The sequence below is a fragment of the Symphalangus syndactylus genome, chromosome 1, assembly GCF_028878055.3.
Source record: "Symphalangus syndactylus isolate Jambi chromosome 1, NHGRI_mSymSyn1-v2.1_pri, whole genome shotgun sequence".
NCBI lineage: Eukaryota > Metazoa > Chordata > Mammalia > Primates > Hylobatidae > Symphalangus > Symphalangus syndactylus.
Window position 1 is genome coordinate 129,499,281 of NC_072423.2, and position 17,152 is coordinate 129,516,432.

The 17,152-nt window shown below is 41.1% G+C and overlaps 1 protein-coding gene across 1 annotated transcript in view; it reads right to left on the reverse strand.

Moving 5' to 3' along the window:
• The window catches only part of STT3B (STT3 oligosaccharyltransferase complex catalytic subunit B), a 105,259-nt gene extending 92,812 nt beyond the window's left edge, over nucleotides 1–12,447 (reverse strand). Inside the window, exon 1 of the mRNA XM_055284757.2 lies at nucleotides 11,651–12,447. Coding sequence (XP_055140732.1) covers nucleotides 11,651–11,964 — 314 coding nt within the window. The 5' untranslated portion in view covers nucleotides 11,965–12,447. The remainder of the gene's footprint in view (nucleotides 1–11,650) is intronic.
• Between the last annotated feature and the right edge of the window lie 4,705 nt (nucleotides 12,448–17,152).

The following is a 17,152-nucleotide window of genomic DNA, read 5'->3' on the forward strand; positions in this document are numbered from 1 at the left end:
AGGTTATTAAGTTTTAAAAATTAAGAGCATATGCAATGTTCTCCCCACTCCCTGAGATGGAGTCTTGCTCTGTCACCCAGGCTGGAGTGCAGTGGTGCAATCTCAGCTCACTGCAACCTCTGCCTCCTGGGTTTAAGCAATTCTCCTGCCTCAGCCCATCTAATTTTTGTATTTTTAGTAGAGATAGGGTTTCATCATGTTGCCCAGGCTGGTCTCGAACTGGCTAGTCTGGAACTCGTGACCTCATGATCCGCCTATCTCGGCCTCCCAAAGTGCTGGGATTACAGGCATGAGCCACCGCGCCCGGTGGAAATTCTTTAAGTGTCAATGTATTCAACAAACCCTGCTCACTGTAATAGATCTTTTAAAAGGCACGCTGATGGACAAAGATTTGTTTTTAAAAAAGCACACATTTTTAAAAGCAAAAACATCTTGTGAGATCATTACAGCATACTGTTTTAGGATTCACAGGAATACTGCCATTATTACATGGAATGATTCCATAACTAAAGAGCTGACCATTTTGTCAGGATTCAATGCATAATAAAAGAAAATAAAGACTTTATATCTGGTTTATTTAACCTACAGTATCTACAATATTCAATGATCCTCTCCAGTAATTAGACAAAAACAAAGCTATTTCCATTGCAAAGACACTTTAATGAAGACAAGCAACTTATTTTATCCCTAATGAGTATTTTTATTTAGTATCCTTTAACCTCTTATGGGAAAGTTTAAATGAGATCAGTCAGAGCTGTGATGGTTTCCTAAAGTGTTGCTTAATTTGCATATTAATTAACTATAATCATAAAGTTAAACCAAGAGCCATGAAACCAAATGAATCATTAATCCAACCCCACCCAAATTCATCATGTGCATGAATTTAGTATATTCTAACTAATGCCTATGTATGCAATGATAATTTCAATTCTTACTATTCCTTTGCATCAGAATATATTTCTCAAGTTCAATTAAAATGGCAGCTTCTGAATTTTACTTCTATTGCTGATATCTGTCTTTTTTCATTTCTCATTTGAAAAATAATAAAACTTTCATAACTCATATGGTTTTTGGATATTAACTAGTCTGTTTTCTCTTATTCAATGTTCCCTAACTAGTGAGTTAACACTTGAGACAGACCTCTCTAAGAGTTACTTGTACTTAGAAGAAACACTCAGGAAACTGAAATCTTTCTCAAAGTTCTTCCTAAGTTATCCATCCAGCCATTCACCTCCCAATTGTTGATGGTCGTCATGATGCTCACATATACCATTTCTTCCATAAGCATTATCTCCTTTCTTCATCATCAAATCTTTCCTTCTTCTATAAAGATTAATATGACATGTGTATTGAAAGTGGGATTATGATGTTCACTGCACATGTGATCTTACTGACATCACAGTCAAATCCAAAATTTCAAAGTATTGCACAACAGAGACTTACTGTACTATTACTATTATGACCAAAACATAAAATGTGGTTATCATTAAAGATAAAGGATCTGTCTTAATATTCATTGTGCACTCACTATGTTCCTAATACTGTGTACAATATTCTAGAAAGATTAGAAAAACGTTCTTGCCTTAAAGAATCTTTTGTCTCCCTATAATAATAGTAATAAGTTATTATTATATTCATTAGAGGAAAAATGAGCACCAAAATTGAAATCATCATAACAGTACCCTACCAACTTTGGCAAAGAACAAATAACTTAAGTCTCCTTGAATGTTTTTACATACACAGGTGTTACAATCTTCAAAATGGCTCTGGCCTAGTTAGCCAAATAAACAGTCCTAAGTAAAATTTAGTTTGTTTGGTATTAATAAAACCTGTACCTAGACCTCTCACGTAAGACACAGATGATCAATTGTGATTTCTGAGAGAAGTAGGCCTGGAATTTATCTCTCTTTTTTTTTTTTTTTGAGATGGAGTCTCACTCTGTTGCCCAGTCTGGAGTGCAGTGGCGCAATCTCAGCTCACTGCAACCTCTGCCACCCGGGCTCAAACAATTCTCCTGCCTCAGCCTCTCGAGCAGCTGGGATTACAGGTGCCTGCCACCACGCCCGGCTAATTTTTGTAGTTTTAGTAGAGACAGGGTTTTACCATGTTGGCCAGGCTGGTCTTGAACTCCTGACCTCGTGATCCACCCTCGTGTAACCAAAAGTGCTGGGGTTACAGGCGTAAGCCACCACACCCAGCCAGCCTGGAATTTTTCTTAATAGTCAATATATCTCAGAAAAGAATCTCCATTTGAGGAATTCTACAAGAAATACACTAGAGGGGTTAAAAATAGCTTAAATCACTCGGTTGGACCATCATCCAAATACAGCCTAATTTAAGCCATTTATATTACTCTCTGACAGGTACACACGGGATTTCGTGAAGATGGGATACAGTATGTATACCTACCCTAAGACACTTGGTTTAAATATTAAGTTTGAATTCTGTAGAAATACTGGCTGACTAAACAGAGTTTGAAGAAAGACAGTCCTAAATTTTTCTTCAACAAAGCATTAACTATGACAGAAATGCAATATATGCAAAATTGCTAAATCTACACAAATAAACAACAAAATATCTAAAAACCAGGATTGACAATCTCTACAAATATATCAATACAGCAAACAGTCCATGCCCAGGGTTTTCCTAAATTCCTCAGCTCAGATCTCCACTTCCAGTATTCTCTTTCCTGCTTTCAAAAAGTATCAAGCAACCAATCCCTTCTTTATGCCAATTTTAATATACAACACTTTAAAATAATAGTTAACAAAAAGCCATAGTTTAAAAACCAGTCATTTTGCATTTATCTGATTATCATTTGTCTCCTTAAAGACAATGATGTCTCTCTCTGATCTCCTACCCACTTTCTTGTATTCTTGGTTTCTGTAGAAAAATTTAATCTCCGGACAATTAGTACCTTAAAACAAAGGTATCAAAGTTACTCTAGTCAAGGATGACTCCACCTCAAGGGTTCAGCCTTGAGATAATTTTTTTAAATCTCAAGTGAAGAGAAGAATACCTTCCCCTTCTCTTTCCTAGACGCACTTTCTGCTATAAAAGAACAGGCAACCCCGTCAGGTGAATAAGACACCTGGTTAGCCAAATTATTGCTGATATGCCAGGCACGGTGGCTCAGGCCTGTAATCCCAGCACTTCTGGAGGACGAGGAGGGCGGGATCACGAGGTCGGGAGTTTGAGACCATCCTGGCTAACACGGTGAAATCCCGTCTCTACTAAAAACATAAAAAATTAGCCGGGCATGGCCGCGGGCGCCTGTAGTCCCAGCTACTCAGGAGGCTGAGGCAGGAGAATGGCATGAACCCGGGAGGTGGAGCTTGCAGTGAGCCGAAATCGCACCACTGCACTCCAGCCCGGGCAACAGAGCGAAACTCCATCAAAAACAAACAAACAAACAAATTATTGCTGAACTTTATTACTTTCATACTGTCAACAATCCTTTGACCAACAGGGATGAATCTTAAAGAAAATGCTCAGCCAAAAAAAAAAAAAAAAAAAAAGAAAAAAAAAGACACAAAAGCCACAATTCCATTTATCTAAAGTTTAAAAATAGGCAAAATAAATTGTATTGTTTAGCAATGCACACAGAGTTTACCACCTATGAGAAAAAGGAAGGATGTCATCACTATAAAGTCAGGGGGTGGAAGGGATTGAGAAACACACCAGGTCGTCTAAGGTAGTGGCAATAATCTTGATGTGGGTAATAGTCACATGGGTGTTGATTATACTTTAGATTTATATTTTTCAGGATGTGTCATACTTCATCATAAAAGAAAATTGTTTTAAAAACTGAAATTGAATTATCTTTTCTCCTCTAATGAAATCCTTTGCAGAACTCATTTCTTTGCTCTTGTTTATAGAAACATTTAAGACTTATTTTCAAAGAATATAACTGTACAAGAGTGCTGCCTCCCAATAGTTCTGTACTCCATTTCTGATATGGGTTACATAAATAAGATGTATAATAATTTACTTTAATAATAAACCTTCTTAAACTGGGTATAGTCTACAGGTGTTACTGGCATTTTAAGAATAGGCATCAAATAATAAACGTGTGGTAGGAATGGTGGTCACAAGTGAGTTTCCAGTTATGATCCTTTTCTCCAACTCCTTATGGCCTGTGCTCTCCTTAAGATAAATTTGGTCAGCAACAAACAATAATTTAAGCTGTGGATATACTAGAATTTTGAAAAATCACACTACATTTAAATTTTTTTAATATTTAAATTTTTTAAAATTTAAAGTGGGCAAGAACATAAAATTTTACCTTCAACATTAGTATTTGTATATATATGTATATCTTATATGCTGCAACATTATCTATCTATTGCGGGGTGGGGAGGCGGGGGACAGAAAGTGAAACAAAGCACCAATATTTAAAGTTTAAAACGATGCATTTGAAGGATTTTATAGGTTGGAGGGATAGCTAGATATCACCAAAGAAAAGAATACCATACTGGGGAGAAAAGTCTTTACTTGAGAACAGCTAATAAACCTGTAAGGCATGAAACAAAAAAGAAAAGAAAACCCCAAAAGAAAATATTATCAACTTGGTTATCAACTAATCATTAATACTTTAACACTTTACTAATATAAACAAAATTCCTTTAAATGTCTTTATGCAGTAACATTTCCCTTGTAATAGGAATGAGCAAACAAGGTAAAAAAGAATAAAGTTTTAAAACTTATACTGCTAATTTATGGAGATTACAGACAACCAGTACACACAATTTTTTAAATAATCAATTCCAAATGAGTCAAGCTTCACAAAAAAGCTCTATTTGTTTCCATATCTAAGCCTGAATTGTCAACATTTACGATATTGTCAATTTAAACTGAGTAGTAGAAAGTAACTTCCCCTCATCTTCTGAAGCAACAATTTCAAACAACTTCTCAAAATATTCCCTTCTACAGCAAACACAGGTGCAAAGAAAATGGAAAAGAATCTAGCCAAGCTATAACTGTATCACCTTAGAAAAAGTATTATCCTTCTGGTCCTTAGCTTCTTAGAAAATTGAAAGACAGGCAGCCAACACATACACTAAAAATCCTGTGGGTTATAGAATTCTGAGTCTACTCTGAAAGTTCAGCTCTCCATCTCCCAATTCCCTTAACTGGCATGGCTTAAGACTTCCAATCTCATTATTATGAACTTTTTATAGACAAAATAAATCTAAATAAGAACAATATTCAGTTGGATTTGATCATCTTTTCCTCTCATTCAGCTACTCTCTTCAGAGTTTCTGAAAATCCCATAGTAATTGAAGGTTAAAAGTCTTAAAACCATCAACTCATCTCTTCCCTCCATCAAAACAATCAAAGTAATCAGCTATTATCCAACTAGCAAGCTTAGTTAGCTACAGCCCGGATTGTGAAGAGGTATTCTGATAGGCCAGTATTTTAAGACTTAAGTTGGGGCACCTGATTAAAAAACATAAATTAAACAGAGGACACTTTTATTTAAGCTGGCCCTGGAGACAGAGGGTGTAGTAAGAACAACAGACTTTGGAGTCAGGCAGATCTGTATCCTTCAATTCTTGTGGGAAATACTGAATTGAATTATCTTTTGTCTATGGAAATAAAGGATGTTACCTCATCTCCTCAATTCTAAGATGTCAATGGATTGTAAAACACTGTAAAAACTAAGCATCTACTATCATTTAGAACATATACTAAAGTTATCCTGCAACATTAAGTTCCACAGAAAAAAAGAAATAGACACAGTTGAGAGTGGTCCATTAGTGCCAACAGTCACAATTTTTTAGAGATTCGTTTGTCTACAAATAGTACAACCTTGAATAACAAAGAGGCATTCACTAATTTATGTACACCTTATATTCCAAAACATGTTTAGATGTTTTTCATTTGAAACTATGAAAGCATTTTTCCAAAGACATAAAATTCTAAATAGTGGTTAGATTTCCTGGCAAGCCTACAAATGCAGATCAACATACATTTACCTAAATACGGGAGCCTCTGGGGCAACTGCTCTTATCTCCGCCAATGCTAATCCTCACCTCCTAATATATTCGACTTTAAAAACAAACAAAAAACCCTACAGTATTACCACTTTCTATCAATTTCTAAATTCCCAGAAATTACTCATGGTCAGAAGTAGGTAAGAAGAGGACAACAGAAGCCTTCTCAGAAGAGTTGCTGATGTAAATAGGAAAAGCATCCACCAGAATCAGGTAGATAGACGGTTGAAGACAGAGTAGCAGGTTAACCATTTACAGGCTTTCCCCTTTCAACAGTATTAATTTGGCCCATTATAGTATATCAGTAGGTCCTATATTATTTGGAAGTGTTTTTCTTTTTTCCTATTTATTGCAGGGATTTACAGAAGCCACTTTTGCAATCACACTAAAGCTAAACCATTACCTCTGGATGAAAGATGGCAGAGACAACAGGCTAACCTATAAAAGCTTCTAATAATTCAAGGAATTTAGGAGTTTCACATAAATTACACCTAATAAAACCAACATCAACATCAATATCCATCTAACCACTTTAGAGTTTCTTCTGAGACACCAGATTCAGCAGACTCGAGTCATTTAACAGATGTGGGGCTAATGCACTAATTTACAATGCACTCAGGTAAGTTCCTAACCAAAACCTGGAACGATGGAATCTGATCCTAACTTCAGTCTGAGGATACTGAAACAGCATGTATATACATATGTTCAAATAATATAGAAAACAAACACTATGCAGAAATAAATCCTCTTTATCATGGTGTTGGGGAACAAAGATGGCATTCTTTCATATCATAGTAACAATGTCTACAAGCAGGATTTAAAAGTAGTAATGGATAGGAAGATATGCTAAAGCAAAATATTAATTGTAGAATCTAGGTGGTTAGAGTATGAGTGTTCACTATAAAATTCAACTTTCTTGTGTATTTGAAAATTTTTATATTAGTTTAGCAATAGGTCTGTTGAACTGTGGGGTTTTTATAATTCAAGTTAACCGCAGTATTTTCACTCCCTAAGATCATTAAGTTTTAAAAGTAAACAAATTGAGGGGAAAAACATGATTTGGTCACGTGAGAATATTAACCTTTCCATCCTTCATTTCTGAGAGCACGTGTGCACAGACGAATACTAAGATATAGCAATAAAGATAAATGTTAACATTTTCTCAAACACTCAAAACTTACAGAGTATAAAAATTGATTAGGTACAGAAGGGTTAGTTAAGTTAGCCCATATTCATTAACAACTGGGTCAGAGATTATGATGTAAATCCTTATATTGAGTTTCTAATGTTTATAACCAGTGTTGTCTTTATGCAAACTACTCACGGCAGTAAGGGGCATGCAGTCCTACCCAAGTTAGCCTTTAAGATATGAAAACCCTAAAGAGGGAAGAAAAAGTCCCAAGGGCATTCATGACAGACCCTAACTACCCTAGGGCCTATACTTCATGAAATCCATGATTACTACCTATGGAAGCCATCACGCTCAATCGAAATGGGAGTAGTACCAATCTTATCATAAATTCATACAATTTAATTGTCAATGAAATCAGTAATCAGTAACAGTGATACCTGGTCTGAAGTGCAGCTGGACTGCTGATGCTAATGATCCCACAAAGTGACTTTTTTTAAGATTTGGGGACTTTTGTGTTCTAAAACTGGTTTTGCTACCAATTTGTCTTCTTCAGAACTGAGGTCAACAGCCTCTTTTTGTCATCTGCAAAGTGAAGGAAAACATGGAGACCTCAAAGTACAGGAAGTAGTCCCCAACTTCTAACAGCTTATGTTCCAAAGGTTTATCACTCCTTTGAAAACATATCTGTACTAATTAACCAATTGATACCACAGTTTCTTTGGAAAAATTGCATTGTAAGTTCCAACTCTAAATTGCAACTTTCTGCCCAGCAAAAAGGCATCTGCTGCATTTTTGCTAACTACAGCCAAAACCTAAGGCTCAGAGAATTCTCTCTAGGGAGAACCCACTTTATAACCTGCGAAGGCAGGGAAAAAAGACAGCTCTCACATAGGGAACTTCATTGCTTCTATGGGAAAAGCTACCACAATTGAATAAGATAATGGAAAAGGTATCTGGCTAATATAAATATAATCAGTTACAATAAAAATATGTAGAAAACGCATTTCGCTCCAGATAAAAAGGTACAGTTAAGTGCTGTTAAAGTGGTTGATTAACCAAATGTTTGGCAAGTACAGACAACATATTTTCAAACTGCTTCCTCCTATCTGTTCAACTCAGCTGATAAGGGAGGAATTACTAAAGTGAAGTCAAATTGTTACCAAAAATGTTGCTAAATTCTAAAAAAGTGTAGTGTACTTCAATAAACAAATCACACACCACCCCTTATGACAAATGGTAAGATAAAATAACTTGGGTGACAAATTTAAAAAACAAGCATAACTCTGTGACAAGAAGTCACTTTCAGCAGCTAACTTGAGTCTTTTACACAATTTAAGAACTACTGTAAAATTTAAAGAAATAGCTCACAGAGAAAGTAAACCCTTCACTAAAACGACTTTCGGAAATGAAACCATTGATAGAGATATGGAAAAAGAGGTCAGGGAAGATATGGGCAGGCCAGAATAAATTGGTTTGTGAATGCACAGCCTGAGAGTAACATTTAAATACTATTAAAGGTCTGTGTCATTGCTATATGATATGATGGTGATCTGAGCAACTCCCAAACTAGAAACACTAGAGTGTTCAGCTACAGACCAGTTAAAGTGTTGCTACTATTAGTAGCTATAGAAGAAAACTAGATTTAAAAGCCCAAAAAAGCTTTAAAAGCCCAAAGTAATAATGGCAGGCAATCTACACATCCCCCTCCTTTTAACCTTTTCAAAAAGAATGACTGTAAGAATTAGTTAAGAATGAATGAGATGCCTAACTACTTGAGATCTTCAAAAGACATGAAAAAAAAAAACGAAGAAAACAAGCTATTTTTTTTTTGTCTGAAACCTGATTCTCTCATTAAATCACCTGAATTAGACATTATATTAGATTCATATTGACAAATCTCCATTCACGGTAAGGCACAGGGACAGTCCATTATTATACAAATCTCCTTACTACTAAGCAGGATTATCTAACATGAATATAAACATTTAATTAAGAAAAAATGTCAATATTAAAACTATATGCAGAATACCTAAACTAACTAGCTCTTTAAAACAGAGATGTATACTTTCAAATGGTACAAATTTAGCTAAATGATGATGTGTCAGAAATGCGTTTTCATATATATAAAAAATGAAGCAAAACATATTTTCTTTTTTGAGACGGAGTTTCGCTCTTTGTTGCCCAGGCTGGAGTGCAGCGGCGGGATCTCGGCTCACTGCAACCTCCGCCTCCCGGGTTCGAGAGATTCTCCTGCCTCAGCCTCCCAAGTAGCTGGATTACAGGCGCCCAACACCACGCCCGGCTGATTTTTGTATTTTTAGTAGAGAGCGGGGGTTTCACCATGTTGGCCAGGCTGGTCTTGAACTTCTGACCTCAGGTGATCCACCCGCCTCAATCTCCCGAAGTGCTGGGATTACAGGCGCGAGCCACTGCGCCCGACCAAAACATATTTTCATGCGCATGAAAAAGAGTTATGCCCTCCAACTACACTATTGAAGCTGGAAAAAGAGAACTTTTAATACTTAGCTACACTAAAAAAAAAAAAATTAAAAAATTAAAAATAAAAAAATTAGCCACTTTATCTGTTGAGCCTTTTCATTATTGCATTACTCAATTTTAGTGGGGATCTTTGGCTGACTTGATGCAGATTTCTAATCTTAAGGCAAAATGACAAAAGTCTCATCATTCAGTGGTATATTTTTCTGCAATTTTTAATTTCAGCCCCAGAGTTACTATTAAACAGTAATTAGCCTTCCATTTGTAAAAATGTTACTATGGAAATATTCACAGTTTTGTTACCTGAAATGTTTGGTCAACCATGCATTTCTGCTATTTTAATCTGAAAAGAGAACTTTCTCTTTTCATATTGTCCAGTAAATACTAGTTTTCATTTTCTGGTTCCAATTTCATTTTTATCTAATTTGCTTAAGTGTTTCAAAACAAGACCACCTAATATTGTGTCAATAAGCCTTCACAGGTATTCTTAGGCTCATAAATAGTCTACACTAATATATTTTCTTCTGTGATTGCACGTTAACAAAAAGGTTATTTTTTAAAAAAACTAGTGTTACAAAACGAAATCAAAACTTCTAAAATGGAATGAAAACATTTCATGGAAGACTGTCACAGTAATTAACTGATCTAAATTGAATTGTCCATGAGTGGGCCCCTCTGGTGTTCAATAGATGTTGCAGTACCAATTTTTCTCTCCACAATGCAGAACTTAAATATGGTATATTACTATACAGGTAAGTTACTGCCCCCGCCCCCGAACACTTATTATCTATATAGTTAGTAACTCTCAAAAAGGATTCTCTCTTTGAATCTCAAGTGATAAAACAAATATCCTGAAATTTTATTACGTCTAACTGTGAGGAAGTAAGATTAACTCAAGGTTGACAGGTCAATAAGACACATTAGTTTCAAAGGCATACTCTCAGGGGGGAAAATCCTAACTCAGGGGGAAAAATCCTAACTCGGGTTGAGCAAGTTGCGAAAAAAAGTTAAAGCAATCTTCCCACCTACATAATTCACAGACCAATGTAGTGTCTAAGTTAGCTAGTGTTGTTAAGAGTGGGATAATTTCCTAAAACATTCAGGTCAGTCACCATGTGCAACTTCGGTATTATAATCTAGGACTCCCAACACAGTGGTACTGTTTGCTCTTATCCACAAACCTTCCTGCAGACCAATAAAGGAACTAATGCAATGCTTTCAGATATTCTGCATAACACACTAAGGGTGACAGTGGCTAACAGGGTAAGGATCTTGTTCTAAAATGCAACCCAAGACGATAGTGAAACAGTAAGGTGCTGAGTGCACTTAAGAGCTCTGAAAAAAAGCCACTCTTTAAAATACCTAATGATAAATAAGAGTAGCTAGCTTTCAGATCACTTTCAGGGATATTATTTCCTTCCCTCCAACACCCCACTCACTCTCCTTTTCCCTTCTCGTATCATGAGAGCATAAAAAGAAACAGTAAAAGCGTAAAACTGCAAGGGTGAGCAGCCGGGGTTCCGGCACATCTGGACCAACCTCCAGCGGCAACAGGGCAGCCCCCCTGGCCGATTCCGTCTGAACTAGCAAAAACGCGCCCGCAAAAATGAAGGAACGCGAAAGCAGCGGGCGAGGAGGGCGGGGAATCGGCCGAGAGTCCGCGGAGGAGCTACCTGCGGGCTCGTGGCGTGGCGGGTCCGGACTCAGCGACCAAAGCGGGCTGCGAGGGGCTGCACCCACACTCCTGGCGGCTGCACCCACACTCCTGGCAGTCTTCACACTAGCCCGGCCGAGAGTCAAGGTTTCGCTCCCGCATCCCGACGCCCCGCCTCAGGCTGCACGGGGCAAACTTCGCCCACGGGCAGGGGGCGCGCCCGGAGCTCCGGGATCCGCGCCGGCCTCAGCCTGGACGCCAGCGGGGCTCCGCGGCGGCGCGGGGCCAAGTCGAGCAGAGCCGCGACGGGTAGAGGAGCGGGTCCTGGTTCCCCGCGAGCCACGGGCGGGGGAGGGGCGGCGGGGCACTTACCACGGGTCGAACTCGTGGATGATGCTTTCGAAGCGGATGACGGCGAAGAGGCGCGAGCTGAAGCCGGCAAGCCAGGCCAGGAAGAGGATGGTGAAGGAGAGAAGCGACTGCCACCCGGCTGGCTGCGACAGCCCCCCGGACAGCCCCGCCGGGGCCGGCTTCGGCGGCGCCGAGCCGCCCGCCGCCTTGTGCGCGCACTGGGCCCCGGGCCCGTGGTGGCCGTGCCGGCTGTTTCCCAGGGCCATGAGGCCACTCCACGGGGACGAGTTGAGGGACGACTTGTGCTTGCTCTCCGGGGCCGAGGGCTCCGCCATGTTGTGCCCCGGCGGCGGGTCTAGCTCTCCTCCTCCGCCGCCGCCGCCTGGTGCGAGGGGTGCTGGGCGGGGACCCGGAGGAGGAGGAGGAGGAGGAGGAAGAAAAAGGAGGAGGAGGGAAGAGCTCTGCGCGCTCCCGCCCTCAGCGCCGCGAGGACGGCGGACTGGGGGTGGAGGAAGCGGCGGCGGGGAGTCTCCGCCTCAGCAGCGGCCGCGATAGCCGCTCTCTCAACCCAGATGGCCCCTGCGCCCCACTAGCCATCCGTATCCCCAATGCAGCTGCGGCGGCGGCGAAAGCCAACGGGGCGAGGGCGCCAGAGAAGCAGCAGCAGACGGAGGCGGCACCAGGGCTCTGAGAAGCAATGACATTCCCTCTCTAGCCCGCCGCCCGCCCAGCCGAGAGGAGCAGGGGGAGGAGCCCCCTGGAGTCCGGGCGGAGCTCAAGCAACCTCTGACTCCGCCCCCGGCCCGACAGGAACTGGCCCCTCCGCCTGTCACAAAGCGACAGGTCCGTTAGGGGGCGGGCCCAGAACCGCTGCGCCCACCAATAGGGGCGCGAGCTGGGGCGGAGCTTGACCCAACCGTCTCCCCCTCCTCCTCCCCCTCCCCCTCCCCCTCCCCCTCCCCATCCCGGCCTCGCGCCGATTCGCCCGGAGTGGCCGAGCTGCGCGGCTACGGCTTCATTGTCAGTTGAAAGACGCGGTTTCGCGCGCCTGTGCGGTCGGCGAGAAAGGGTACTAGGCGGCTCCGCTAGGTTCATGGAGCTGAGCTGGGCCGAGGGGCGGGAACTGCGGAGCGGCCTCGGTCAAACTCGTCTTAAAGGCAGCGGAGAGCGCCGCACCGACCAGCAGGACGCTCGCGGGCTCTCCGCGGTCGTGACTTTTAACCCGCTTTGCGCGGAGCCCTCACCACGTGACGGGCGCGCAGGCGCATTACCCTAGCCCTCGGCGCGTGGGTCGGGCCGAGGGGTTCTGCCGCCCGTGGCGCTCCTCGCCTGGCGCTGCGAGTGAGCCCGCGGCGGCAGTGACACGGCCCGCCTTGCTCACTGTGCTTCACGTCCCGCCTCCGGCTTCTGCAGCCGCGGGAATCCGAGAATGTGAGCGAAGACAAGTTTTCCGGCACCGAAAACTCGATGGATCCGGCAAGCGCGCCCCTAGCTCCGGCAGGCAAAATGCGACCTTCTCTCGCCCTTTTTCGTTTGTACTCCGAATTGCAAAAGTACTGTATGTTCACTGGAAATATGGGAAAATGCAGAAATACATTAACCGCTGCATACTTTCCGTCGAGTGAGTGAAACTAGCTAACCCTGGACGTTGTTTCCAGTTCTTACTTTACTAAATAATAACAGAACGAAGATTCTTGTGCACGTCTACCTTGTATTTTTATACATTCCTTTCCCACCTTGTCCGCTAAAATAAAGTGCTGCCAGATAAACTCAGGGCAAAATGAGCTTAAACTAAGTGAGGTAGTGGGGAGACTCGAATTGCTCTGATATAAACCCCATAGAAAGTACGGAGCTTTCGGCGTAATCGGTGCTCAGTAAATACTTGTTCATGTCAATTCACAGCTAATTGTACATTTTATTAGGTAAGTAACATCTGGATGTTAAAGGGCATATTAATGTAAAACTATAAAGGCCCTGAATTATCTTAGGTGATTTAAATTTTTCTCTTTACAAATTGTGTTTCAATATTAATAGAGGGATTTTCAAAATATTAGATAAATGAACTAGTTATTTTGAGGTAGCTCTTTGAAAGTAAGGCAACTCCAGCTACCCTTTTAACCTGCTAAGTGATTACGTTTTGTCTTGTTTCCTTAAAAAAACCATAAATAGTCTTATTAAGGAAATAATGAAAAGGTTTACAGAAATAGACTTTCTCACCAACAGTTTAATAGCCGACATTTATTGAACATACACATTTTAATGAGAATTAGGATAAAATATTAACTGCCTCTGTTATACAGAGAAAGATGACATGCTTTTCCTCGTAGCCCAAACGGTACATGCCGAAATGACAGCAGAGGATTTTTGTCTGTGTTCCCTGAACCAAAGTTTTATCAGTCTAAAATAAAATTTGTGTTTTTATTTTAATTTGTTTGGATATTTTTGTTTTATTGTCTTTGTGTATCTATTCCCTATTAAATTCTACCTTATCTTCTTTTGCTTCCTGTTTTGGCTGTTTAATGGCCATAGGCCTGGTCTGAAAAGTGACAAAGTGAAATAGTCCCAAATTATTGCTTACTAGTCATGTAGCATTGGACAAGTCACCTGCATGGGTTGCCCTTTCTGCTCTTAAAGTCAGTTGTTAATATTAGAAAAGCTTATCTGAAAGCATTTTAGGATATTGTTAAGGAACGTGCAAATACAGGGTAGTGGTAAAGGTAAAAAGCATTACGAAAACGCCTTGATTTTTGACCTTCATTTATTCACTCATTCATTCAGCAAGTATATATCGAACTCCTTTATGCCGACCACTGTGAGTGAACTGGGATACATTGGGATTCAGCTAGGAACAGGAGAGACATGGCTCCTACTCTCACAGAGTTCACCAGCCAGCCCTAGGAAGGGAGGTATTAACCAAATCATCAGATGGTTCAGGACCAAAATGCACGGTGACAAACACTGGAGGACAGGCACGTGGGGAATTTGATCTACACGAGAAGGATGAGAAACTACCCTGAGGAAGCAGCACTGGAGGTGATGTTGAATGGACTAGGAGAAGGAGAATGGAACACGTTATGTAGGCAGAGAAGCACTTGCAAAGGCTCTGCAGTGGGGCAGGGGAGGCATACAAGGAACCCAGAAAAGTGGCTGCAACGCAGACAGTGGGACAAGGTGCAGTAGGAGTCAAAGGAATGGCCAGGTAGTGTAGGTCCTTTTAAGAGGTGTTTTTTGCTTCATTTTAACTTCAGAATATTGAGAAGCCATAAAGGGTTTTAAGCAGCATGTGGTGTATTTGAGATAGAGGGAGAGAGTTGATCAGATGTGTGTTTTGGAAAGATTACCAAGGCTGCAATGTGAAAACCATTTTGGAGAGGAGACCAGTAAGAGATCTACCTGAGAATTCAGAGGTTACTTTTGTGAGGAATATGCTATTGTGGAACCACTGGAGAACCCATAAAAATAAATTGCAGCATTGTGAATTCACAATTTCTAGCCTATCAACATGGAAAAATGATTTACAGTTTGTGATGAAGCTTGAATGTGTTTGCCCCTTTGCACTTGAGGTTCTAATCCTGCTAAGTGTTTGCAACATCCTCCTGAGTTCAAATCTCTCAGGAGTCAGTCAAACACTATGGGTGCAACGTGATGAGCAGAGTGGTGTGACATCAGAGGCCCAGCTTCCAGGGGAAGGGAGTATTTAAGCTGAAACTTGAGGAGTGAGCAGAAGTTCACAAGACACACCAGGAAGAGGGATGGGGGATTCCAAGAAGGAACAAGGAAGTCCTTCAAATTAATAACACAAAGTTTAATATTAATGAAGGTGCATTGGGAGATGAGACTGAAAGAGAAATAAGAACCAGATTATCAAGGACTTGTCTGCCTGGTAAAGGAGTTTATTATTCTGTAAGCAGCTGGGATTCATTGAAACATTTTGAACAACAATAACATGATCAGACTTGGTTGATGGAAGAAAAAAATTGACAGTAGTATGAAAGATGTACTGGAAAGGGTGAGAGTGGAAGCAGAGAAACCAATAAGGAAGCATTTACAGAAATTTAGGCAAAAGAATTAGGTACCAAAACTGGGACAGTAGGGCCCAGAGAGGAGAGGACTGATAGGAGAGGTATCAAGAGGGTAGAGTCCAGAAATTGGTGATTGGGGTAAAATAAAAGTAGGGTTTAGGACAAATCTGGAGTTTCTGGTTTGGTTATTTGGATGGAAAGTGATGTCTCAGAAATAGGGAGCAAAGGACAAGCAGCAGATTTGGAGGGAAGATTATCAAATCAGCTTTGGAGATGTGATGTTTTAAGTCCCTGTAGGACATCCAAGAGGAGCTGGATAACAGACACTTAAAGAGATGTGATGTTCAGGAGGAAGGGTTTTCTGGGAATAAAGGCTTGGGACTCCATGGCTACGGGTGAAATTTTGCTGGAATCAAGGTTATAGACAAGGAGAGAAGGGTTGAGGATAGAGCCCTAAGGACTTCCCAAATTTAGATGTGCCTACAGGGAGCCCAAGATAGAGCAATCAAAGAGAAAAAAGAAAAGCAGAGAGAGTGATGTCCCAGCAGTGAAGAAAGGGAAATAAAGTGAAGTCAGAAGCAGCACAAGGTACAGAGAAATGGAGTGTGACACAGCTGAAAAGTGTACCTCTCTTTTGGCAACGAGGAGTTCACCAATTACTATAGCAAGGTCAATTTGAGTGGAGTCATAGGGGCAGAAACCAGATGGCAGCAGGTGAGAAGGGATCAGTGGCAAGGGATGTGGAGGCAGGGAATGTATACCACCCTTTCTAAAAGTCTGGTTTCAAAAGCACAGACAGGACCAAATCAGACCAAGAAAAAACTAAATTATGATCCGCAGTCCCTAGCATTTCCCACAGTGATCAAGAAAAGATTTAAGTGCCTGTGATGTGTCCCAGGAATGACACAGGTCGGAGAGTGGGTTTCATTCTTCCTAGAGAAACACAAACAACAGGACATGTACACTTGTACCAGACACACCACACTAGGGGCTGCTATGGTCTGTAATATAATTGACATTTGCAAATATCTGATAACTGAGGAAATTCCCGATGCTTATATTGTCCCTTTCTGACAAGCACCTGTCAGAGAACCTCCCTGGTAGCCCATAGCCTCAGTAGAGGAGAGAAGCAGAGAGGGAGAAAAAAGATTTGAGCTAGGTATGCTGCCAAGAAGTGGTACTGTGTGGTGGTTTAGAGCACAGGCTCTGCAGACATACTGCTGGGTACCAAATCTTGACTTTAGTTCTTCCGAGTCACATAGCTTTTGGCAAGCTACTTCCCATCTCTGCTCCTTGGTATCCTCATCTTTACAGTGTAGATAAGCACTGAACCTTTCTCTTAGGGTTATAGGAAGAAATAAATGAATCAATACAAGAAAATAACTTAGGACAGTGCCTGGCGCAAAGGAAACATTCAATGTATGTTGGTTATTAACAATATCACTGGTACTACTGCTATATTCAGAACCATGACAGATGGGCTATGAGACTTACTCCCCTG